The following is a 27,119-nucleotide window of genomic DNA, read 5'->3' as shown; positions in this document are numbered from 1 at the left end:
TTGCTGAATATGCTGTCCAACATAATGTGCTTCACTTCAGTAACACAGTCTGTACCACCTGGATCCTTCCAGCCAACACTAACATTTTCTAAATTGCACAGGTGGGAACTTTCTGTGCACTATATTCTAACTTCCTGTAGCCTCCCCCTCCCCCAATGCCTCAACCTTCTCTAGACCCTGTCCTTCACCTACGTATCTCTTTCTCTGCCCCATTCCAGTAGTGCATAGCCTTTTATTTAACCAATGCACATACTATTCTTTTTCCCATCCTCTACTTCTCTCCTTCCCGCAAAACCTTTATAATGCACCTAGAAGCCCTACCCTATTCCCATCATGTCGCTGCGTACTCCCACAAGCAGCAGTACACCTACCCTTACCTTTCTATTCCTGCCCTACCACCCATAGACTGCTTCTTCCAGCAGGGGAAGTTGCTGTACACAATCTGGCCTCAGCTACTAGAGACAGTGGTTTTGTGTGTGCGTTGTGCTTGTATGAATGTGAGTGTGTTTTCTACTTTATAAGAAGGCCTTTTAGACAAAAGAGCAAATGTAGAGCAGTATTTTTGTTGTGCTTGTCTGCAGCTCAGTGTCTCCTCAAAACAATGAGTAGCAATCTGTCATTTTCATAATATTGTCATTATTCCATCCTCAATTTTACATTGATTGTTGCTTTTCCTCATTCCTATACATTTTGTACAATGTATACTTGTAACTGGTCAGTGTTATTCTGTGTTTGGCTTTGTGTGTGTCTTGTCATTGTGCTTAAGTGAAATAGCTTATTATGCAACATTTTATTATCAGTATAAATCATTAGAGTGGATGATTCATAAGAGTGTTATTTTGTTACTTAAATCCCCAAAAATGGTTTATTTTTGTATCCGTGATTATTTCACATGTATAGTATTCGTCATATTCATAGTAGTTCGGAAAAAAAAAGTTTTCTTGAAGCAATATTCAAATCAGTTGCCCTGTGTTATCGAGTCTAGGAAAGGTCCATCATTTGAATTTTGTACTCTTCGCCAATGTGACATTTGTACACCACATGGAGGAAAAAAAAAAGATTTGAAACTTGTAGAAACAAAAAAACACCTAGAAAAGTTAAGGTTGTGAGCAAAAGTAAAAAAGTAATTGCATTTGATGTTAAAGGTGGAAGTGATAAATGCTGAATGCTTGTTTGCCACATTTATTTTAGATCACAGTTTGCCAATCAGTTGTGCTGACCATATGTGTTACCTATTAAGGAAAATGTTCCCAGACAACAGTATAGTGAAGAGATACGGCTGTGCAAGAACAGAAACTATCACAGTTATAGGAGAAATGGTGAAAAAGAAAAAAAAAGAAATTGTAGAATCTTTGAAAGATTACCCTTTTTTTTATTTCAACAGACAGTAGTAACAAAGACAGTTCTGATTTTCATCCTATAGTTGTTACTGTTTAAAGTAAGACAGTCCAAAAACTGAAAGCAGCTAATTATCCCCCCCCTAACTTTAAAGGGGATTCTACAGGTATCAATAAACAAACACTTCTTAACACTTTCAAGGAGGTTAATATTTCATTCAGTAACTGTTTAGCCATATCTCTTGGTAATACGCATATAATGGTTGGAATGAAGAATGGAGTAGGTCTGTTGAAAAATTACATGCCTAACCTCTTTGTTGTTGGATGTCCTCATTTGTTAAATTAATTCCCAATTAATAATAATGTTAGTGGATTACCAACTTTATTTTCATCTACAAGCAAAACGATTAAACGGGATTCTCAACTAAGTACAAACTGTCTGTGAAGAAAGGATTCTTATATTCCTGTCATCGGATTTAAATAAAGCTTTATGTCTGTTTTTATCAAATTATAATTTTCCAGTCTAATGTGCCTCACAACTATTTACTGCCAGGTGTACTGCTGCACACACCCAAAATTAGTACAACCTATAGTGGTAAAATCCTATTATCTTCTTGAGGTTGATAGATGAAGAAACCAAGAGGAGGATTGTAATTTGGTCATTGGTAATTGTACTTCTCAACTTGTGGATTGTCTCAGGCTTGGTGAGAGGAGGAATTCTTCTCTTCTGTTCGAAAATACCTGGTGATCAAAAACTCAGTATAAATTTGAAAACTTAATAAACCACGGAATAATGTAGGTAGAGAGATAAAAATTGACACACATGTTTGGAATGACATGGGGTTTTATTAGAAAAAAAAGCAAACTTCACAAAATGTCCGACTGATGGTGCTGGACAGCAAAACGTCAGTGACTGCGTATGACAATCGTGTATAAAAGGAGCTGTAATGAGAGAGAGAATCTGATGCGCCAGCAGTCGCAGCATGTTGACGTTACCTGAAAGGATGCTTTTAGTGAAGCTGTATTATCAGAATGGGGAATGTGCTAGTTCAGCATTACGATCCTATCGCCATAGGAAGGGGATTCGAACGGGTAAAGGTCCATTGACAAATGCAGCTATGGCGAGAATGATTTTAAAGTTCGAAGCCACGGGCTGTTTAGGCGATAGACCCCGTAGTGGCCGACCGAGCACAAGGCCTAATGCTGCTGAGACAGTTCAGGAACAAATGGAGACTGTAGTGGGTTCGTCTATGCGCGGAGAAGTCAGTGCTCATGCAGTCGCATGTCGCACTGGCATTCCATACACTACTGTTTGGTTGACACTTAGGTGTACCCTCCGATTCTATCTGTACAAAATCCATTGGCATCATGAACTGTTACCTGGCGATTTAGTGAAGCGGAGGGCATTTGCGGTGTTGGCGTTTCAAAAGATGGCAGAAGACGACGATTGGTTGAGTAACATTTTGTGGATCGACAAAGCTCATTTCATGCTCCAAGGGTCTGTCAACGCCCACAACTGCAGAACTAGGGCTACCGAAAACCCTAGAACTGTCGTGGAAGCTTCATTGCATAATGAGAAAGTCACGCATCATCCCCAGCCTAGCTGATAAACACCTGCTGGAACGTACGATGTTTATGCAGGATGGCCCTCCACCCCATATTGCTAGACACGTGAAAGATCTGTAACGCGCGTCGTTTGGTGATTGTATACTCAGCCGCCACTTTCATCATGCTTGGCCTCGCACGTACCCAGACCTCAGTCCGTGCGATTGGGGTTAACTGAAGTCGCAAGTGTATCGTGATCGACCGACATCTCTAGGGATGCTGAAAGACGCCAATGCCTCACCATAACTCCGGACATGCTTTACAGTGCTGTTCACAACATTATTCCACGACTACAAGTATTTTGAGGAATGATGGTGCACATATTGAGCATTCACTGTAAAGAAAATCATCTTTGATTTGTCTTACTTTGTCATGCTAATTATTGCTATTCTGATCAGTTGAAGTGCCATCTGTGGTACTTTTTTAAACTTTTGTAATTTTTTTGGTTCTAATAAAATCCCATGTCATTCCAAGCATGTGTGTCAATTTGTACGCTCTATCTATGTTATTCCGTGATTTATTCAGTTTTCAAATTTATACTGACTTTTTGATCACCCACCAGTTAATTGCTGCATTTACCAGTGAATAGTGGAATGCTGATGAATGCCACGGTTTCACAAATTAGATCTGTTTCTCATGCATTATTTTCTGCCCTGGTGTATTATGTGGAAAAGTTTCCAATGTTATCGAACACCCATCCAGGTAAACAGCGTGATGCCATGGATGAATTGTCATCCCAGTTTTGTGCATTTTGGATACATTATCTACTGGATAAAATCTTAAGTGGAGAAAGAATTGACCTACAGTGGTCCCTGACAGGAAAAAATAAGTAGTGATGGCTATGTAAAAAAAAGAAGAAGAAGAAGAAGACAGATTAGGTTGTGTTATGTTAGGTATTCTAATGATACTTAATAGTAATGCTGAATATGAGAAGATATTTAGCCAGGTAACTAAAACAGGAATAGTTTTGATTGTCTGCTGTAGATGAAAACTTGGAGAGATTGTTGACAATATCAAGAATGCAGGGTGACTGCTTTCAGCAAACTGTCAACAAAGAATTGCTCGCAAAGTCAAAATTTTCAACAGTTACTTCTTTAAATCAATAGAAGTATATTGTGAAGTGTTTGGTGTAAAGATAATTGCACCTCTGTCCTAGCATCTCTACTCCATTCTCACCACGTGTTAGAGATTTAATTAAGGAGGAAAATGACATATGCTGATCAAGCTTCATCACTAAGAAGAGATGTACTGCACATGTTCTTATGATTGTTCCAATGTTATTCAATATTTAATTGTACCTTAATACTTATAAGCTACATAGCTGGAATGAAATACACTGCTGTTTGGAAAAAGTGAAACACAAAGACCATGAGATGTGATTGCAATGAAATTTATACCACCAATTAGAGACATGAACCTACACAAATTATTAGCATTACAGACCTGTACACCCCCTGCAGGTTTGCAGGTAAGAATAGGCCCATGGTATTCCTGCTTGTCGTAAGAGGCGACTAAAAGGAGTCTCAAACGCTTTGGCCCTGATGTGATGGTCCCCACTTGGGTTTGACTACCATATTTCAAAATTACTCCGAAGAGTGAGCCAATTGGGGAAGGGCGCCTTACGTGGTGCATTGTGTCCATCGTACATTGAGACCTTTAGCCAGCTTATTCATTGTTACATTGCAGTCCCGCTTGCTCTCATCTCTTGGTCATCTCCTCTTTCCGCCATACACTCTGCAGTGTTGCTTTCTGCGCTGACGATGGCCATCCTGCCAGGTGGCCCTTGCTGTGGCTGGGTGGCACCCGTGGGGAGTGCCCTTGGTTGGATTAGGTGGCATCAGGGTGGATGACACGCAATGAAGCGTGGCATATCTTCTCTTGCTGCTGGCCAACCACCAACAGTCTCTAAGCATTTGAGGGCTCACTTTAATGCAAACATATGTGACACCAAATCGTTATCCTTCCTGGCCACACCATGGGAGGAACGAAAGGCTATGAATGACAGCGAGATGTATTCACCCCAGTATCTAATCTGTACGAGAGCTGAAGGGGAATCCTTTGTGTCCATGAAGCCTCGGTTCTTGGTAGAGCATTTAGAGGACAAGTTTGGGGAGGTGGAGGGCTTTTCAAAAATGCGGTCTGGGTCAGTCCTGATAAAAACAGCATCCTCTGCCCAGTCACAGGCATTACTCACTTGTAAGAAGCTGGGGGATGTTCCTATTACTATCACGTCCCATAAAAGCTTAAATATGGTCCAGGGCATTATCTTCCACACGGACCTTCTTTTACAGTCTTATGACGAGCTGCTCGCCAACTTAAAGCGACGAGGTGTCCATTTCATCCGGCGCATCCACCACGGTCAAAGGGATAATCAGATTGCCACAGATGCGTTCATCTTGGCCTTCGAGGGTGACACATTACCCGAGAAGGTGAAGGTATGGTCTACCACTGTGATGTCAAGCCATATACTCATCCCCCGATGCGGTGCTTCAAGTGTTGGAAGTTCGGCCATATGTCTTCCCGCTGCGCTTCCAGCCTCATATGTCGTGATTGTAGTCATCCATCCCATCCCGATACTCCATGTGCCCTGCCTCCCGTCTGTGTGAACTGCAGAGAGCACCATCCCCCTTGCTCGCCAGCTGTAAGATTCTACAGAAGGACGCATGACGTCATCTTATGCCGCCACTGTCACTCCTGTTACAGCTCCATCTGTTGCACCACATACAGTCACCTCTCAGAGCCGAAGGACCACACATGCCCCCTTGATGGTGGGGGGCACTTCCCTCCCTGTTGCTCCCGCACCACCTACCTTGGGAGCATCACCCCCGCGGGCTGAAGAAGCCACAGGTAGCTGGTCGTAGGGCTTCGCGGTCCTCTTCAGTCCCAGAGACTGAATCAAAGAAGCCCTCCCAGCAAGGGCAACCAAAGAAACAGTGTGAGAAATCGAAATGAAAGACCGCTAAGACCAAGGAAATTGTGGTGGCACCCACTCCACCGCTACCTACAACCTCTGCATCTGAAGATGCGGTGGAGATTCTGATGTCCACTGAGGACCTAGATCTCACCAGTCCCTCAGACATGATGGATGCGACTCCCATCGGTACTCAATCGGTGGCAGCAGATGACCCAGCAGCATAATCTGCCTCCTCGGGCTCTTCACGCCTTTCTCGGCCATGTACAATGTCATCCTCCAGTGGAACTGCAGTGGTTTTTTCCACCATCTTTCTGAGCTCTGACAACTTCTCAGCCTTCACCCTTTCCTCTGCATTGCTCTTCACGAAACTTGGTTTCCGGCGATGCGAACCTTGCCCTCCATGACCATCGGGGTTATTATAAGAACTGGGCAGCTTATGAGAGGGTATCTGGTAGTGTCTGCATCTATGTCCTTCATTCTCTTTACAGCGAGTCTGTCCCTCTACAAACACCTTTAGAGGCTGTCACTGTTCGGGTATCGATGCCTCAGGCTGTTACTGTCTGCAGTCTCTATCTTCCACCGGATGGTGATGTCCTGCAGCATCTCCTGGCTGTGCTAACAGCTCATTTGCCGCCACCTTTTCTGTTACTGGGTGACTTCAATGCCCATAACCCTCTGTGGGGTGGATCTGTGGCAACAGGCCAAGGCAGCATCATTGAGCAAGTATTGGCACAGCTCGACCTTTCTCTTTTAAATACTGGTGCCTACACACATTTCAGTGTGGCACATGGCAATACTCAGCCCTTGACCTTTCGATCTGCAGCCCTAGCCTATTACCATATGTCCAATGGAATGTGCATGACAACTTGTGCGATAGTGACCACTCTCCGTTCTTCCTGTCACTGCCACAGCGTCACTATTCTGGGCACACCTGCAGATGGGCTATGAATAAGGCTGACTGGGACTATTGAGCCTCTTTCGAATAACGCCATTTATGCGGTAGTTCACTCAGTCACAACCGGCGTCGTTACTGGCACAGAATCTACCTTTCCCTGTCTTGGGTTCCCTCGGCAGAGGACTGTGCCTTGGTGGTCGCCCAAGATCGTGGAGGCAATTAAAGATCGCAGGCAGGCACTCCAGTGTAACAAGCAGCATCCCTTATTGGCACTCCTTATCGCCTTTAAACGTCTCTGTGCAAGGCCACCACCTCATTAACCAATGCAAACAGGAATGCTGGGGAAGGTATGTCTCCACCATTGGCCCCCATACCTCTCCATCGCAGGTTTGGGCCAAGATTCGGTGACTCTATGACTATAGGACCCCGTCAGCATACCTGCGCTTTCACTGAATGGAGCAGTCTGTACTGACTCCGACACAATTGCAAATCACTAAGCAGAGCATTTTGCTCAGAGTTCTGCGTATGCGAATTACCCACTGGCCTTCCGCTCCCTGAGAGAGTGGTTGGAACGTCGGAGCCTTTCATTTCACATGTGTCACTCTCAATCGTACAATGCTCTGTTCAGTGAGTGGGAATTCCAAAGTGCCCTAGCCGCTTGCCGTGATACGGCTCCCGGGCCAGATCGCATCCACTGTCAGATGCTTAAACACCTCTCAGTGGACTGACAGTGACGCCTCCTAGACCTTTTTAAATGTATCAGGGTCAAGGGTGAGTTCCCGTCACAGTGGCGGGAAAGCATCATAATCCCCATGTTGAAACGTAGAAAGAACCCACTGGAGGTGGGTTAGCCTCTCCACGTTCTTTGCAAGTTGCTCTAACGCTTGGTGAGCCAGAGGTTGAGTTGGCTACTTGAGTCTCAGGGCCTTCTGGCTCCATCTCAGGGTGGGCTCCGTAAGGGCTGATCTGCCGGCGATAATTTGGTGTGCCTGGAGTGTGCCACCTGTACGGCCTTTGCCCGCCATCAGCATTTGGTCACCATCTTTTTTAACATGCAGAAGGCATATAATAAGGCATGGCAATATCACATCCTCCTTACACTTCATGGTTGGGGCCTTTGGGGTCTGCTCCTGATTTTCATACAGAATATTCTGTCGCTTTGTTCCTTCTGCGTGCAAGTTGCAGCCTCCCGTAGTTCCTCCCAAGTTCAGGAGGATGGGGTACCACAAGAATCTGTCTTTAAGTGTCTGCCTCGTTTTTATTGCAATTAATGGGCTCACTGCGGTGGTGCGAACGTCTGTCTTGGCTTCTTTGTATGCTGACGACTTCTGCCTATACTTTAGCTCCACTGGCATTGCAGCTGCTGAACGACAGCTGCAGGGCGCTATCCACAAGGTGCAGTCTTGGGCTGTAGTGCATGGCTTCCAGTTTTCGGCTGCCAAGAGCTGCGTTATGGATTTCTGTCGGCGACGCACTGTTCACCCTGAGCCACGGCCTTATCTTCACAGCGAACCTCTTGCTGTGGTGGAGACACTATGGTTTATGGGATCTGGTTTTGATATTCGGTTGACTTGCTTCCCTCATATTCGGCAGCTTAATCAGACATGCTGGGTGCATCTTAACGCTCTTTGTTGCTTGAGTCATACCAGCTGGGGTGCCGATCGGTCTACCCTTCTACAGCTGTACCAGGTGTTAATTCAGTCTCGTCTAGATTATGGTAGCCTGGCTTACAGTTTGGCATCACCTTGCACAATGTAGTTTCTGGACCCCATCCTTCACAGTGGGATCTGACTCGCCACTGCAGCTTTCCACACAAGCCCTGTCAACAGCATACTTGTGGAGGCGGGTGTCCCTCCATTGCGGTTCTGGCGCCAACGGTTACTGGCCACTTATGCTACACATGTTTGTAGTTTGCCTGGGCATCCCAGTTATCATCTCATGTTCCCTCAGTCGGTCATCCATCTTCCAGAATGGTGGCCCTGGTCAGGGTGTAAGATCGCAGTTTGCGTCAGAGCTCTTCTCTCTGGGCTTGAGATTTTCCCTCTTCCACCTCTTTTCCGGGCCTCTCTGTGGTGTGTGCCCCGCCCATGCCTTCAGCTCGATTTGGCACAGGGCTCGAAGAACTCAGTCCCTCCTGAGGCCCTCCGCCACTGTTTTCTTTCAGTCCTTCCCGCGTTTAAAAGCTCTGACGTGGTCTCTACTGACATTTCGATGGTTGCTGGTCATGTTGGTTATGCTCTTTCTCTAGGAGATCATTATGAACAACACTCATTGCCGGCTGGCTGCAGTGTTTTCACTGCCGAGCTGGTCGCCATCTCTTCCACCCTAGAGTATATCTTCTCCTGCTCAGGTGAGTCCTTCGTTATCTGTAGTGACTGCCTGAGCGGTTTACGACCTATTGACCAGTATTTCCCTCACTCTTGTCTGGTTATGGCCATCCAGGAGTCCCTCCATACTCTTGCCCGTTGCGGCCGCTCTGTGATCTTTGTGTGGACCACGGGTCACGTCGGCATCCCGGGAAATGAACGTGCTGACACGTTGGCCAAGCAGGCTGTCAGTGCACTCTCCTTTCGGAGAGTGACCTCAGGTCAGTTTTGAGGCAGAAGGTACTTCCCACCTGGGGTGAAGAATGGCACACCTTTCCTTATACCAACAAACTTCGGGCCATAGAGGAGGATACCATGGGTGGCAGTCTTCCTTGCAGTTGTTTCGCAAGGACTCTGTTGTCCTCTGCCAGCTGCGCATTGGCCACAGCTGGATAACACACAGCTATTTATTGTGCCATGAGGACCCACCCTTATGTCGCTGAGGGTCAGCTTTGATGATGGTCCACATCTTGTTGGACTGCCCACTTTTAACTCTGCTCAGGCAGACGTTTGCGCTGCCTGATATGCTTCCTGCACTTTTTTCAAATGACGTTGCAATGGCAGATTTAGTTTTGAGTTTTATTCATGCAGTGGGTTTTCATCGCTTGGTCTAAGTGTTTGTCAGACCAGGGTGCAAATGACTGAGGGGGTCTTGCCTGGTGATGCGCACAGACAGTGCACCCTCTGACCAGGTGCTCAATATCGCCGTCGATGCCAGGCCAATACACATGCCAGCGAGCCAAAACTTTCATACGGGACATACCCCAGTGCCCGTGGTGTAACATACTGAGTACCCAAAGCCGCAATTCCGGAGGGATGACCACCTGGTGAGCAACCGACTCCATGGCCAACAGTAGGACATCATCGACCACGGAGAGCCTATGGGGCAGGTGGCGCCAGGGGCTGAAATCGGACTGTATCCTACGAGTAACATAGGACGGCCACCCATAGACCACGTAGTTGAGAACCTGCTTCAAGACAGGGTCGCAGCAGGTAGCTGCAGCAATGTGAGCAGCCATAAGAGGCAGACCATCCAGCGCATCCCGGTGGGTGGAATCAGTGTGAAAGCAGAGGACCTCCTGTTGGTCAAAGGCAGGATCGGGGCCTGCTGGGAGACGTGACAAAGTGTCTGCATTAGCATGGTGTGTGGTGGACTTATACCGGATGGTGTAAGCATAATTACATGAAAACAATGCCCAGTGCTGGAGATGTTGAGCTGTCTGCTCTGGAAGGTGAGAGTAGGATCCAAAAAGTGTAACCAAGGGTTTATGGTCCGTCAGAAGGGAGAACTTTGCCCCAAAGAGATAGGTATGAAAGTTTTGGACGGCAAACACGGTCACCAGGGCCTCCTTTTCAACCTGGTAGTAGTTCCGTTGTGCTGGGATCAACGTCTTAGAGGCATAAGCGATGGGCTGTTCGGAGCCATTGGAATGCTGGTGCGCGAGGACGGCCCCTATGCCGTATGCTGACGCATCAGCCGCCACAACCAAGGAGCGGTCCAGAGAGAAGGAAGTAAGGCAAGGGCCGGACTTCAGCGTTGCCTTTAAACGGAGAAAACCCTGTGTAACAGGCAGGAATCCAAACCAAAAGTTCCCCTTTGCGACGCAAGTGATTGAGGGGTTGAGCAACGGAGGCAGCCTGGGGCAAGAACTTTAAGTAATAAGTAACCTTGCCCAAAAACACCTGCAGTACAGATAGGTCCTTGGAACGAGGAAGGGCCTCAATGGCCGCGACATTATGACCCGAAGGGCGAATCCCATCCTCGTTGCCAAAACTGTTGCAACTGCGTCTGGAGCGGTCGCGAGGTGTAAATGACGGCAAGTGCGGCGGGACCCGCAGAGAGGCCTGCGAACAATAACAACACGAAAGGAGCGGATGGACATGACCAACGAAGGAGAGAACAAACAACAAGATCGAAGAATGGAGTCACAGGAAACCTAAAAAACACGTCCACTCGTACACAGAACAAGAAAGTAAGTAAGCTGTCTAACACGAGACGATGTGTCCACAGATGTACGCGAGATTAGAGGGGCTGGTTGAGCGAGAGGCAGGTGCTTAAGTATGCTATCGAGGGTGCCGCTATTGGCCACTGGAACGACGTGTTCCACTGTGGCACCCTCACACTAACAGCGGGCCACACGGCGCGTGCCGCCATAGCTTACGGCGCGTTAGTGTAGAGACCTCTAGGGGTCTTCGACATCCATGACATCTGGTGGGGATTCAAATTCCACAGCGCACGGTACCAGAGGAACAATAGAGCAGAAGGAATGAATGGTATCATGAAGGGTATGAGGAGACAACAAGAACAAATAATGAAGCATATAAAAAGATGCAGACCAGAAGAATGAGAATGCTTGTGGTTGACTGTATAGAAAAAAGGTGTTCAGAAAAGCAGATATTGAAAGCAAAGAAGAGAAGCTTTAATGAAAGACAGTTGCAGGACATTGAATACCCACTAATGAAAGCAGTAAATTCTACAGAAAGGTCAATAACCTTGGAAAAGAATTTCAACCAAAGCAACACAGTATAGAGGGAAAAATTGTGAACTAGTGGCATCGCAAGGAGGAGTGTTACGTTGTTGGGCAGAGTACTTATAAGGAATTATCAGACTCTGTGAATACTGACACATAAGAAGTGGAAGAAGAGGAAAATGGGATGTCCTCAACACACAAGGTTCGGCTAGCAGGAAAGAAACTAGCCAACAGTAAGTCACCTGGCAATGACAGCCTGCCAGTTGAGCTTATTAAATGTGGCGGAGAAAATTTAGTTAGATGCATCTCATATATGAGTGGAAGCAAAAAGTCATCCAAAATGATTGGAGTATTGGTGTGATACGTGCTGTGCATAAGAAAGGGGACACCCTGGAATGTAAAACTATAGGGGAATAACATTATTAAATACCACATATAAAGTATTCTCCTCCATGTTTTGTGACTGTGTAAATTCTTTTGCAGAAAAAGTGATTGGGAGATATCATGCAGGCTTTAGATCTGGCAAGTCAACTATTGACCAAATGCAATATAGAAACACATAATATATTTGTTGCAAATGACACTTTAAATAGGAGTAAGCCTTTTGAAGACATGAATCAACTGGGCATACTGTAACAGTTAATACACCTCATATGTTTGATTTTGGGGAAAATAGATTGAACCGTATGGACCCAAGGAAATTTAATGCTAAATTTTTAAACTAACTGTGGACTGAGGCAAGGGGATGCACTTTCATATGTGATTTTCACCATTGCCCTAGAGAAGGTAATAAGGACAGATCAAATCAACACAACAAGCACAATATACAATAGAATGCTGCAGCTTCTGCCCTGTGCAGATGATGTGGATATTATTGCAATAACAGAACTAGCTGCTAAAGAAACATATAGGGCACTAGTGATAACAACAATAGAAATGGCACTGGGAGTGAACATCAGTAAAACCAGATGCATACGAATAATATGACCAGACTACAGTTTTAGAAATTTACCAAGTGTAATTGGAATCTGTTAGTGAATTTATCTGTCTAGGAACACTGGTAACATCGCAGAACGATATTAGTAAGGAAATAAAGCAACACATCCACCTATCTAAGAAATGCTATTATGGTCTGTCTTCACAACTTAGTCCAAGAATCAGTCCAGAAGAACAAATCGTCAACTGAATAAAACTTTAATACTTCCAGTATGAACATATGTCTCAGAAACTGGGACACTGATATAATGGGTGTGAAGAGCTCATAGAATATTGTAAACAAAAGGTGTTACGCAAAATATATGGGGCAACTAATGAAGACGGAGGATTATACAAAGGTATTGAAATCATAAAGGTAATTAAAATAAACTGCCTGAAATGAGTCAACCATGTTTTTCATGTGGAACATGAGAACCCAACAAAAACAGCACTGTTGCAAAATCCAGTGGGACAAAGAAGCAGGAGAAGACCAAGACTTTGATACTTGGATGACATACAGTAGGATTTAAAAATTATTGGTGTCAGAGGATGGAGAAGCAAGATGCTGGACAAGGATAAATGGAGTGATGTCATAGAGCAGGCGAAGGCACTTCAAGTGCTATAGAGCTAGGAAGAAGAAAAGAATACCTTTAGCAGAAAGTTGTGGGATGCACAGAAACAAGTAATAGAAAATTTACATAATTTTAAAATGTTATAAACGAGCATTAAAGCTTATGATCGAAGTGATGTAACAGAAATAAATTGCAAGTTAACTTTTTTCTATTGCATATTTCTGTGGACTACACACCAGTCCGCTATAGGTAAGTGGTTCCCTTTCCCTTGTTTTACGAATCATCATTTTGGGTAGTTCTAGTGTTTTCATTTGCATTTTTATAGCTATTGTGTAGCTTTGTGATATGATTCAGAAAGGCACACATCAATTGTTTTGATGTTATTTAAAAATGAGCCACTGTTTTAGGTCATTCATATTTCTGATTTTTTGTTTTTGAAAGTTGTCAGGTGTGTCAATATTTTCTTCAAAACTATTTTCAGTTTTTGATTATCTGTCTTCAATTCTTGACTCAATCATTGGTTATCTGCCATCATTTTTCTTTCATGATTATCTAGTTCTTTGTTCAAATTTTGCTCATGATCATCTAGATTTTTATTCAAATTGTGATTACCATCAGATAATATTTGAATATCTGGCCTGAAAGGTGCGACCACTTTTTGTAACAACTGCATTAACATGCTCACCTTCCCTACATTTTCAACTTGATTGTTGCTGACCAGTGCCTCTTATGATTCAGTGTTCATAGTCAAATTTGAACTTTCATTTTCAATTGCTTGTACAGTTTGAATTTTGTTAATTAATCCTGATACATGAATAGGTTCCATATCAACACCGTCCTGGTCAACAGTCACCTTCATTAATTACATCACCATTCTCAGTTTCACTTGCCATTGTTATACTGCACACAGAATGGTCCACTGTGTGTATCTTTTCTCTATTTCAACACTGCATGAAAAACTAGGGCTACCCTTTACTGAACCCTAAAGAAATGTAGCTTTCGAAACACGTTGTGTTCAGCTTCAGTTACACCAGTCAACATTAAAAAATAGAAATCATGAAAGTTACACAATGAATCCATTAAGATGAACAAACATGAAATTAAAAAAGCAAGCCAAGTATTATAGATAGCATCAAAGTTGAATAAACCACTGAAATACTTTTGCACTATTCAAAATATTTTCATAACTCACAATGGAAATACATCCTGAAATTCATAGAATTTTTTTCCTTCAGCATGGAAAGTTTAGTTCATTGTAAAAGTCTTTAATTGTGTACACATTTTGTAATTTGTTTCCTTTTTTTGAAATTGAAAAAGATCTACTAAGAGCTTGTAAAATCTTTATAACATTATGCCTGGTAAAGTTTTGCATTGTGAACAGTTTAATTCAATAACTTCACTTAAGTTTTCTTTTTTTTTCTGTGAAAAACTTGTATCATTCCTAAATAACCAAACAGGTTATGGGCCAAGGTGCACTACTGCAGGAATTGAAGAAACACAAGCTGTAAGTTTTATATGTAAATGAAGTTTAAATTTTGAAATTCGCATGTTGCAACTTTGTACATCAGTGTTACTTTTGGAGTGAAGTTCAACTATGGATTCGCAACAGTAATCTACATTGGTTTACTGGAAGGGCAATCAAATTGAAATACAAAGCAAATATCTGTCCACATGGTATTCCTGGAGCACTTGATATTATTGAAGGTGGGTTAGTTAAACCTGTAGAACTGACAGAAGATGCCACTGCTCAAGAAAAACAGACACATAAAAACAAACCAAATAATTATCTTAAGGCTGACAGCAATGCTTTAATTGTATTGACTTTGAATATGATTGAGGAAACGTTGCAGAAAATAAAGTATCTTATACATCTCGAGAAGTATGAGCAGAATTGTGTAAATTATTTGATAGTGTTTTGGAAGATAAAGTTTATGACCTTTGTTTATGATTTTTTGGATATGTGAAACATTCTAGGGATGATGTAGCAACTCATATATGAAACTGAAAAATGTGTGGAATGGTTTGAAGCAAGAAAAGGCCAAAGATGTAGAAAATCTGGAATTACCCAATTTATTTTTAATCTGTAAAATTGTAGGCACACTACCTGATGAGTATTTTTCATTTAAATCCAGTTGGATGCTTATGTCAAAAAGTGATAGACAGTTGATAACTTGGCAGCTCAACTTTGTGCATATGAGAAAGCACTGTCGAATAAAGGAGGAGATTCTACACCTCAAGAGGCTCTTATAAGTAAGTCATTGAAACAGTCTCCTATGCAACTATAGTGGGAAGAGAAAGTTGTCTGTCATTACTGTAAGAAGCCAAATCATGTGATCAAGAAATTTTATTTCGACAGGGAAAAATCAGTTCATAATAAACTAATACTGTTCATAACTGAAAGAAAGACTGCTGTGCATACAGTTAAAAACCTCTTTAAGTGATAATGGAGGAGAGTTCAACAATAAATAGACAAGGGAGATTTTACAACATTTTAATCTTCCATACACACCGCAGCAAAATGGATGCAGTGAAAGAGAAAATCTTACTCTTGTTGAAACAGGCAGGGCTATGATGCATGCTCGTGGAAACATTCCTCCGTAATTTTGAGCTGAAATGATAAAAATTCTGCAGTATGCATCCTGAATCAAACGGGACCTTCCAGTATTGTAAGGATGTCTCCATATGAAATGTGGTATCGAAAGAAGCCTGACATGAGGCACCTACATATAATAGGGTTTAAATGTTATGTTCATGTTCCAAAACAATCATGGGAGAAAATCGATCGAAAAGCAATAAAAAGGATTCTGATTGGCTATGACCATGGCGATGGTTATTGGCTCTGGTTTAAGAAAATTGTCAGTTAATGAGATCATAGCATGTTATTTTTGAAGAGAAAATAATGCAAAAGGAAAATCCAGTAGTTCCTATGGATCTTGATGTCTCTCATTGGAAATCTCAGAGTCATCAGACAAAATTAGGAGCGAAGTGAAATTAAGTTTCCAAAAGAAAATGAGTTTGATAATTATGATAATTTACAGGGTGAAACAGAAGCGAATTTAGAACAGATTGAGTTTGATAATTATGATGATTTACAGGATGAAACTGAAAGAGAGATTAGAACAATCTGATGATGGAAAAATTAGGCCACAATTGCATGAACGTTTAATGCTAAAATATCCAAAAAGAGTTCAACACTATGTAATGCAGTTAATGATCTATAAGGAACCAAAATCTTATGGTGATGCCATAAAGCTGAGTCAACAAGATGACTGGAAAGCAGCAATGGATCAAGAATTGGCAGGACATCAAGAAAATGGATGTGGAATGTGGAAGATTTGCCTCCTGAAAAGAGGACAATTCCATGTAAGTGGATATGTCAACTAAAGACTAATGCTTATGTGTTGGTTGACAGATTCAAAGCAAGATTGGTTATCAAAGGATTTCCTCAAAACAAAGGGATTTATTATGAACAGACTTTCAGCCCTGTGGAAAAGATGTTGACTACTCGGACATTACTCAGTGTTACAGCTAAAGATAAGGTGAACACTGCACATACAGATGTGACTACCACCTTTCTTTATGGCCACCTGAAGGAAATTACATTTATGACGCCCTGAAGGTTGTAATGATGGTTCTAGGCAGGTATGTCAATTAATGAAAAGCTTATATGGCCTGAAAAAATGCATCCACTGCTGTAATGAGGAATTCACTAATTTTGTGATGGAATTAGGATTTAAGAGAAATGAAGCTGATCCTTGTCTCTTTACGAGACAGAAAGAATCTTACAAAGTTTTCTTCGTACTCAATGTTGATGATGGATTGATTGCGGCAAACAGTAACAGTGAACTTAAAAATATATATTGGAAATCTTGAAAGAGAATTCAAAATAAAATCAAAGCCAGCATCATATTTCATTGGGTTTGAAATTGATAGAAAAGAAGATGGCTCAATTCAAGTCAGTCAGACTCACTGCACCAAGAAGGTTTTGAAGCACTGTGGCATGAGAGGTTGTTGAGCTATTGTTATTGTTGTGGTCTTCAGTCCTGAGACTGGTTTGATGCAGCTCTCCATGCTAATCTATCCTGTGCAAGCTCCTTCATCTCCCAGTACCTACTGCAACATACATCCTTCTGAATCTGCTAAGTGTATTCATCTCTTGGCCTCCCTCTACGATTTTTACCCTCCGTGCTGCCCTCCAATGCTAAATTTGTGATCCCTTGATGCCTCAGGACATGTCCTACCAACCGATCCCTTCTTCTAGTCAAGTTGTGCCACAATCTTCTCTTCTCCCCAATTCTATTCAATACCTCCTCATTAGTTACGTGATCTACCCACCTAATCTTCAACATTCTTAAGTAGCACCACATTTCGAAAGCTTCTATTCTCTTCTTGTCCAAGCTATTTATTGTCCATGTTTCACTTCCATACATGGCTACAGTCCATACAAATACTTTCAGAAATGACTTCCTGACACTTAAATCTATACTCGATGTTAATAAATTTCTCTTCTACAGAAACGCTTTCCTTGCCATTGCTAGTCTACATTTTATATCCTCTCTACTTCGACCATCATCAGTTATTTTGCTCCCCAAATAGCAAAACTCCTTTACTACTTTAAGTGTCTCATTTCCTAATCTAATTCCCTCAGCATCACCTGAGTTAATTCGACTACATTCCATTATCCTTGTTTTCTTTTGTTGATCATCTTATATCCTCCTTTCAAGACACTGTCCATTCCGTTCAACGGCTCTTCCAAGTCCTTTTTTGTCTCTGACAGAATTACAATGTCATCGGAGAACCTCAAAGTTTTTATTTATTTTTCATGGATTTTAATACCTTTTCCGAATTTTTCTTTTGTTTCCTTTACTGCTTGCTCAATATACAGATTGAACAACATCGGGGATAGGCTACAACACTGTCTCACTCCCTTCCCAATCACTGCTTCCCTTTCATACCCCTCGACTCTTATAACTGCCATCTGCTTTCTGTACAAATTGTAAATAGCCTTTCGCTTCCTGTATTTTACCTCTGCCACCTTTAAAATTTGAAAGAGAGTATTCCAGTCAACAATGTCAAAAGCTTTCTCTGAGTCTACAAATCCTAGAAATGTAGGTTTGCCTTTCCTTAATCTTTCTTCTAAGATAAGTCGTAGGGTCAGTATTGCCTCACGTGTTCCAACATTTCTACGGAATCCAAACTGATCTTCCCCAAGGTCGGTGTCTATCAGTTTTTCCATTCGTCTGGAAAGAATTCGCGTTATTATTTTGCAGCTGTGACTTATTAAACTGATAGTTCGGTAATTTTCACACCTGTCAACACCTGCTTTCTTTGGGATATGAATTAATATATTCTTCTTGAAGTCAGAGGGTATTTCTCCTGTCTCGTACATCTTGTTCACCAGATGGTAGAGTTTTGTCAGGATTGGCTGTCCCAAGGCCGTCAGTAGTTCTAATGGAATGTTGTCTACTCCTGGGGCCTTGTTTCGACTCAGGTCTTTCAGTGCTCTGTCAAACTCTTCACGCAGTATCGTATCTCCCATTTCGTCTTCATCTACATCCTCTTCCATTTCCATAATATTGTTCTCAACTACATCACCCTTGTGTAGACCCTCTATATACTGCTTCCACCTTTCTGCTTTCTCCTCTGTGCTTAGAACTGGGTTTGCATCTGAGCTCTTGATATTCATACAAGTGGTTCTCTTTTCTCCAAAGGTCTCTTTAATTTTTCTGTATGCAATATCTATCTTACCCCTAGAGAGATAAGCCTCTACATCCTTACATTCGTCCTCTAGCCATCCCTGCTTAGCCATTTTGCACTTCCTGTCGATCTCATTTTTGAGACGTTTGTATTCCTTTTTACCTGCTTCACTTACTGCATTTTTATATTTTCTCCTTTCATCAATTAAATTCAATATTTCGTCTGTTACCCAAGGTTTTCTACTAGCCCTCATCTTTTTACCTACTTGATCCTCTGCTGCCTTCACTACTTCATCCAGAGCTACCCATTCTTCTTCTACTGTATTTCTTTCCCTCATTACTGTCAATTGTTCCCTTATGCTCTCCCTGAAACTCTGTACAACCTCTGCTTTAGTCAGTTTATCCAGGTCCCATCTCCTCGAATTCCCACCTTTTTGTAGTTTCTTTAGTTTTACTCTACAGTTCATAACCAATAGATTGTGGTCAGAGTCCACACCTGCCCCTCGAAATCTCTTACAATTTAAAACCCGGTTCCTAAATCTCTGTCTTACCATTATATAATCTGTCTGTTACCTTTTAGTATCTCTAGGATTCTTCTATGTATACAACCTTCTTTTATAATTCTTGAACCAAGTGTTAGGTATGATTAATTTATGCTCTGTGCAAAATTCTATCAGGCGGCTTTCTCTTTCATTTCTTAGCCTCAATCCATATTCACCTACTATGTTTCCTTCTCTCCCTTTTCCTACTGTCAAATTCCAGTCACCCATGACTATTAAATTTTCATCTCCCTTCACTACCTGAATAATTTCTTTTATCTCATCATACATTTCTTCAATTTCTTTGTCATCTGCAGAGCTAGTTGGCATATAAACTTGTACTACTGTAGGAGGTGTGGGCTTCGTGTCTATCTTGGCCACTATAATATGTTCACTATGCTGTTTGTAGTAGCTTACCTGCACTCCTATTTTTTTTATTCATTATTAAACCTACTCCTGCATTACCCCTATTTGATTTTGTATTGATAACCCTGTATTCACCTGACTAGAAGTCTTGTTCCTCCTGCCACCGAACTTCACTAATTTCCACTATATCTAACTTTAACCTAAGGACGCCATCATCATTTAACCCTACAGTAAAGCTGCATGCCCTCGGGAAAAATTACGGCTGTAGTTTCCCCTTGCTTTCAGCCATTCACAGTACCACAACAGCAAGGCTGTTTTGGTTAATTTTACAAGGCCAGATCAATCAATCATCCAGACTGTTGCCCCTGCAACTACTGAAAAGGCTGCTGCACCTCTTCAGGAACCACACGTTTGTCTGGCCTCTCAACAGATACCTGTCCGTTGTGGTTGCACCTACGGTACAGCTATCTGTATCGTTGAGGCACGCAAGCCTCCCCGCCAACGGCAAGGTCCATGGTTCATGGGGGGAGGTGTAGAGCCATAACAGCTCCAATTACAAAGGACGGTGGCACAGAAAACAACCCTTTGAACAGAAAACAACCCTTTGAACGCTGAATATCCTTAAAGATGATCAGATGGCAGGGTTGGCACAGGTTCTGGGAATCAGGGAATATCAGAGAATTTCAAACACAGCAGGGAAATTAGGGAAAAAAACCACTGGAAAAATCTTGTTTTTGTCTCAGTAGATGAAATGGTTTGTTTACCAAGGTGTCATGCATCATCACTAACTGGGTGCAGCTGACTACATGGGCTGCTTCCTTACTCCCTCATTACTACTGCTTGTCACTAGCCCTGCAGCTGCCAATGGGAAGTATGAGGGACGGTTTGTCTGGACCTGATTCTCAGATACTGTTGATCCAGCAGCCTGAGACAATGGTCATGTGTGCATGAGTTTTGTCTGAGTGATTGTGTGAATGTGCATGTGCTCTTGTTTTCTGACAAAAGCTATGGCTGAAAATTTAGTTGAGAGAGGATGATTGTCTTTTCTACGGGCCTGTCTGTGGCTCAGCAATCATCTTTATGATGAGTTGCTACCTATCCTCATTATTATTGATTCTCAGAGTACTTGAGCAATTTTTTTGTTGCATGTATTGATCACCACGGTCTCATTTCATCAACATGCTGTCTGTGGCTTGTGAGTTGTTGGTCACATGAGTGGATTTCCATGCTAAAACCACAGGATGTTTCTGCAGGTATCTGTAATGGATTGGGCCTGCCAATCAGAAGCCATCCGCTTCCCACTAATGTGCATTGGATGTAGTCTCATCGACCTGCCCTCAGGCCGGGTCTGTTTCATGGTTTATCCATGGACCCAGGACTGTGGTGCTCCTCTGCAGGCCAGAGGCCATGGGTGATGGTTTTCAGGAATTGCAAATGTCTCACCACAAGTACGTTGTATCATGTGGCATTTTATAGACTTTCTATTTGTTCTAGTACAGTCTGGCACTTCAAAAGTAGTTTATGTGTTAGAAAGTATAGACGTTAAGAAGAAGAAAATTGTGTCATTCGCTGGCAGTTTGTACACTATATACTCTTATATTTCTCGAAAGAAAAATCACACAATACCTGAAAATAATTATATAACACAGTGGGTTATAACCGACAATAACGAACATAGTAGAACCAACAGTCCATTGTTAGTCACCTACAGTGTTGGTTTACACAATTATCCTCTACCTTATACACTTCTTTCAACAGGCCTACTTTTTTCTGAGGTTATTTCTGAAACCAGTGAAGGTATTTGAAATCTGTCTTCTGACTCCAAGGAAATGCATATTTTTGTCACCAGATGTGTTTCGTTTTGTTGAAATAAAATAACAACAGTGGTCTTAATGAAACACATACACCATTTGGCTTACTTCCTCCATCTAAAAACAGTTCATTACAAAAGATGTTGACATTAGTACTAGACTTTTGCTCACATCAGGGAACGCTATCTACTTGCAATTTTTTTAGATATTTCCTCGTTTGCACTATTTTTTCTTGTACCATAGATGCAAAGACAGGTTGTCAACGTACGTCTACGCTTACCCTTGAAATCTCAAAATCTGTCGGGAAAAAGGCTAAAACTTGTCCAGAAATCGGGGAAATATAAGGGAATTACACTTGAGGAAACTTGTGGCAACTCTGTTTGGGTTCCCTGATGTATCTGATTTGTGGGACAAGACGAGACAATGGCGTATGCTGTTGGAGGAGTATCTAGATGTCTTGAAAATCCAACAGAATGTGATGTAATAAGGGTAAAAAGAATTTTTCAGTACTTGGGAGGCACATATGACTATGGACTTCTTTAAAAAAACGGTGAAGACAAAGACATTCTTGACTGTTCTAATGATGCTGATCAGGGAGGTGGACTGGAAGATCTACCTCAGGTGTTCTCTGCCTGTACTTTGGTGCACCTGTCAGTTTGATGAGTCAGCTACGAACTTCCCTTGCAATCTCTACTAGAAAAGCTGAAGTTGCAGTGGTTAGTGAAGCAGCGTGAGAAATGGTGTAGATGAAGAGACTTTTAACTGAACTTCACCAGATAAAGGATTAGAAACCTTGCCTATGAGTGGACAATGAAGCTGCTGTTCGACTCGCACAGAATCTTGAATTTCACTGATGGACAAAACATATTCTGTGTTTGAGAATTAGTTACAGCTGGTGAAGTTAACATTTCAAGTGTAGATACAGAAAATTAACTTGTGGATTTATCAAAAAAAAACATCATTTGCTGCCCGACTAAGGAAGTTATGCAAAATACGAGTGTGTGTAAGATATTAAACAAGGGAGAATGTTAAATTTTTGCATTGTGAAAAGTTTTATATAATAACTTCACTGACATTTAAATATCTTTGGCTTACCAGGCACTAATTGTTTTGCATGCTTGGCCTCAATGAAAATTTTATTATTGTTGTTTATTATTGTTGTTAAACGTTATTCTGTTGATATATATATATATATATATATATATATATATATATATATATATATATATATATATATATATATATATAAAAAACAGAAAGAAACTTCCACATGGGAAAAATATATTAAAAATAAAGATTCCAAGACTTACCAAGCGGGAAAGCGCCGGCAGACAGGCACATGAACAAAACACACAAACACACACACAGAATTACAAGCTTTCGCAACTGGCAGTTGCTTCCTGACGAAGCAACTGCCAGTTGCGAAAGCTTGTAATTCTGTGTGTGTGTTTGTGTGTTTTGTTCATGTGCCTGTCTGCCGGTGCTTTCCCGCTTGGTAAGTCTTGGAATCTTTATTTTTATATATATATATATATATATATATATATATATATATATATATATCAACAGAATATATATGAAATATGTCTGCTTGTGTCTGTGTATGTGCGGATGGATATGTGTGTGTGTGTGTGTGTGTGTGTGTGTGTGTGTGTGTGTGTGTGTGTGTGTGTGTGTGCGAGTGTACACCTGTCCTTTTTTTCCGCTAAGGGAAGTCTTTCCGCTCCCAGGATTGGAATGACTCCTTACCCTCTCCCTTAAAACCCACATCCTTTCATTTTTCCCTCTCCTTCCCTCTTTCCTGACGAAGCAACTGCCAGTTGCGAAAGCTCGTAATTCTGTTTGTGTGTTTTGTTCATGTGCCTGTCTGCCGGCGCTTTCCCGCTTGGTAAGTCTTGGAATCTTTGTTTTTAATATATTTTTCCCATGTGGAAGTTTCTTTCTATTTTATATATATTACATTCCACATGGGAAAAATACATTAAAAATAAAGATTCCATGAATTTCCAAACGGGAAAGTGCTGGTAGATAGGCACAATAAAAAAACACACACACAAAATTTCGAGCTTTTGCAACCCACGCTTTCTTCGTCAGGAAAGAGGGAAGGAGAGGGAAAGATGAAAGGATGTGGGTTTTAAGGGAGAGGGTAAGGAGCCATTCCAATCCCGGGAGCAGAAAGACTTACCTTAGGGGGAAAAAAGGACAGGTGTACACACACACACACACACACACACACACAGACAGACATATTTAAAGGCTGTGAAAGCTCAATTTTTTTTTTTTTTAATTGTGCCTATCTATCAGCGCTTTCCTGTTTGGTAAGTCATGAAATCTTTGTTTTTAAATCTACAAAAAAGTTGTGTCATTCCTAAATAACCAAACAATGCTTATCTTTCAAATTGATGTTCATTTGCTATTTGCCGATGTATAAATGATTAATGAAATTTTTAACACTATAGGGCCTCCATCGATTGAATCTGAGCTGCAATCCCTTGGGACAGGAGGCTGTGAAGCACCTTCAAGTGATATTCACATCATTATCTAGCTTAACTTCCCTGAATCTTCATGCTTGCTCACTTACTAGCGGACCTGAAAATATGCATGAATGCCGTATGTATATCCTTGTTTGATAAATTAAAACTTCTGATTGCATGATTTAAATTTTTTTATCAAATTATGGACCTCTTTTTTTTTACAGTATACTCACTTTCTGTTAACATGTGCAATAATTTCAGTCCTGTGATTTGTAATTTTGTTTCAATACAAATCAAGATTTGCTTTTCATATTTGGCTTTTTGGTACCATCACAAAAAATTTCTGTCATCAGTTCCATATCATTGTTCCACGTATCATTTGTGTGAGGTATTATAAACAATTACTTTGCCAACTCTTTACTGTTGTTAATTTTTGTACAGGGGCACAGACTTCCCATTTTCTAATGAGTATGTAAAAAATGAAAAGTAGTTTAATGTAGGCAGAAAGTATATTGTTAGTCCATACTATTTTTGCTCCAAGTCTATATATAGGTACAGGGTGTTCCTCCTAAGAGTCGTCAGGGAGATTTTCTCTGGTGTTTTGGCAGATATTTGCAATTTATTTTTTGGAGTCTGTAGCTGGATGCAGCCCAGACAAATAGTGACAGTAAAACATGGTGAGTAACCAGTATTCCAGCAGCAGTTACTACTAAGCAGTGCTACTGTGTGGCAGTAGCAATCAGCGTGGGCCTGGTTGGTGCTGTCACTGCCGGAGAACTGGTTAGTCTTCCAAGCTAATTAGGGACTGCTCTATCAAATGGGCACATCAAATTTCACTTTAAAAATCATTTAGTTCGTAACAGGAAATGAACCATTATTTTTCTATGAGCATTGGGTATTACATGAAAGACTTGACGATCAGTATTTGTTTTTCCTGACTCCAGCTATAGATTGCAAAAAAGAAAATGCAAATATCTGCTGAAGTGCCAGAGAAATGTGGCTGATGGCTCTTAGGGGACACACCCTGTATATGTTACTGTATTTAATAAATTTAGCTGTCTGTTTGCATTTAAGAGTTGAAAATATAATATAATTAGATGATACCATATGATTCAGTTGTTCCTTCTCATCCTGGGCAAATTTTCCATAACCCTCCCCATTTCCTAAACTCACCAGTCCTTTTCCTTCATCTTTCTTCCTTTCTCTTCAACCCTTCCATCAGAAGAAGGAGCCACTGGCTCTGAAAGCTTCTACATTTCACTAACTTTTATGTATTTCTCCTGTCACTGCTAGGAGAACAGCTTTTTTGTCTATCTAGTTATATTAGTTACCTGTCAGTGTTTCAAATCATTTGACATACTTTTTTGTCAGAACATAAATAACTTCCATTGTCACTAAGGTCAAATTTAATAAACAATAGTGAAGATCCCCCCCCCCCTCCCTCCCCCATCCAGTGTCTATGATATCGTGTTTGTTATTTTACTAATATGAATTGTTTAGTCAGACTTTGTTAGAGAATAATGTTACAAAAGTGACATTAAAATGTCGTATATTTTCAAAGAGATGTCTCATGAGTTGATCACACATAGGCATTGCATATTCTTCTTGCTTTATGCAGTAAAATGTATTTTATAAAATCTTGTGCAACATGTAGTTTTTTGAACATTGTTCTCAGCAAAAGTTCTTTTCTAACTAACCTCTTGTATAGTTTGGTACATATTTGTTATTTTCTCTTCCTTTCTTTTTTGGCAGTTGAGTTACTTGAAGAACTGGATGTAAGTTTTAATTGTCTTGGTCTCGAAGGAGCTCGAGACTTCCTGAAACAAATATCTCCAGTAAAAATAAAGGAACTTAATTTGGGTAACACACAGTCAGGATGTGAAGATGGCTGTAGTACGATTGCCCGGGATTTAGCTATCTTTCTGGCTGGTGCAGGTTGTGAGCCTGAGAATTTGGAAAGCTTGGACCTCTCCAACTGTAACTTAAAGGATACAGATATATGGGAACTACTTAGGTAAAAACTACAAGACTGCTATATCATTGTGCTAATTGATTTATTTTTAGTAACTGTTATAATAAACATGACTTTAGTAAAAAACCTATTAAAATTGCCTATTAGTTAATTTTTTTCTTCTGATTTCAAATTTAGGCCATTACAAAAAGCAACAAACCTCAAGCAACTCCGTCTGCAAGGCAACACAGCTCTCACATCTGTTTCACTACGACGCCTTTTGCAGTTGTGCATTCAACAAATCGACCTTTCAGGCTGTAATTCTGTGTTACTGCACTTAAGTGGCACCTCACCATTGTCATGGCTTCCACCTGTCAGTTATTCAAGAGAAATAATTGTGTCAGCAGATCTGAGTACTGTTGATTGGGGTGCACAGTGCAGCATCCGCAAAGCTCCAGGAGGACTATTGTTCATAACCTCAAATGCATAATTTGTTTTATTCATTATGAATTAAAATTTTGAAACCCACCATTTTTTACTAGATAGATTATAAGGCATATACATCAATCACATAGTTATTGCAACACATAATAAGTCAGTATCCTCCATTCAAATATATTGTTGTTTACAACAGGTGTATTGTATGTTCGCTCGAGTTACCACAATATTGTTTGATATGAATTTTATAGCAGTGATGGCTGCTTGCTTGTTTTAATTGTAAACAATTACATCTTTAGTCAATAAAATTTTTCAGGGTATAGGACCACATTGTCAGTACATAAAATTCTCCAATGTTGTAAATGGCCTTCCTCAAGCAAATAATCCTGAGGAATTTTATGAATTGACAGATGGGTCACATACACTGAAACAAAAAAAATATTGGCAGTGACTACGGTCGCAGAAGCCTACACTTACAATTACATCTTTTGTGTAATTTATTTCTGTGCACTGATGAATCTGTGTGGATGAGACAGTGATATTATGTGGAACACTCAGCTAATCCTCTGTGTTCGGTAAACTGTTTGAAAGAGACTCATTTTAGAGATTAGTTCTGCATATTATGGAATTACACAGATCAACAAGATTGAAATTTGGCATCATAAAAAAGGCTAATAGATCATAATTACCAGTTTATTAAATCAGATTT

General features: G+C 41.1%; 1 protein-coding gene across 3 annotated transcripts in view; it reads left to right on the top strand.

Moving 5' to 3' along the window:
* Positions 1-26,892, top strand: part of LOC126354008 (tonsoku-like protein) — a 277,353-nt gene extending 250,461 nt beyond the window's left edge. For all 3 annotated transcript variants that reach the window (XM_050003320.1, XM_050003321.1, XM_050003322.1), the window contains 3 exons: positions 24,007-24,157; positions 25,774-26,035; positions 26,171-26,892. In XM_050003320.1, the coding sequence (XP_049859277.1) occupies positions 24,007-24,157; positions 25,774-26,035; positions 26,171-26,462 (705 nt within the window). In that variant the 3' untranslated portion in view covers positions 26,463-26,892. The remainder of the gene's footprint in view (positions 1-24,006; positions 24,158-25,773; positions 26,036-26,170) is intronic.
* Positions 26,893-27,119: the final 227 nt, after the last annotated feature.

This window comes from Schistocerca gregaria, chromosome 3, assembly GCF_023897955.1.
Source record: "Schistocerca gregaria isolate iqSchGreg1 chromosome 3, iqSchGreg1.2, whole genome shotgun sequence".
Taxonomy (NCBI): Eukaryota; Metazoa; Arthropoda; class Insecta; order Orthoptera; family Acrididae; genus Schistocerca; species Schistocerca gregaria.
This window is presented reverse-complemented; position numbering and strand designations above follow the sequence as displayed.